The 335-nt window shown below is 41.5% G+C and overlaps 1 protein-coding gene across 1 annotated transcript; it reads right to left on the reverse strand.

Moving 5' to 3' along the window:
• Positions 1-3: 3 nt before the first annotated feature.
• On the reverse strand, positions 4-325 carry LOC113473759 (the record flags this gene model as incomplete). The annotated part of the gene is made up of 1 exon (XM_026833215.1): positions 4-325. A coding segment is annotated over exon 1 (307 nt), but the record flags the coding sequence as incomplete, so codon positions are not given.
• Between the last annotated feature and the right edge of the window lie 10 nt (positions 326-335).

Genomic DNA, 335 nt, shown 5'->3' on the forward strand with positions numbered 1-335 from the left:
TATCGATGATGTCCTTAGACACTATAAATATTCCTTTGTATTCAGGGATGAGATCCCTGTACAGGCCTACTTTCAAATGAATCCCCAACACTAAAGGGATCTCCCTCACTTTGTTCACTAGCCAATGCCGGGTAAAATCATCTCGGCAAATCAGGATGAGAGCACCCTTTTCAAAACTGTTCTTAACAAACGTGGGCAAAGGATTTCCTCTCGGTGTTTTGATCACCTCTCTAAAGATAAAGGTCTTTATCATTGTTGCACAACTCTCCACCATTTTCTCCTTTGGAAAAGCACACGGAACCACAACCATTTTGGTGATATTTTGAGGCTGACTA

The sequence above is a fragment of the Diaphorina citri genome, unplaced genomic scaffold (genome assembly GCF_000475195.1).
Source record: "Diaphorina citri unplaced genomic scaffold, Diaci psyllid genome assembly version 1.1 scaffold88070, whole genome shotgun sequence".
NCBI classification, from domain to species: Eukaryota; Metazoa; Arthropoda; class Insecta; order Hemiptera; family Psyllidae; genus Diaphorina; species Diaphorina citri.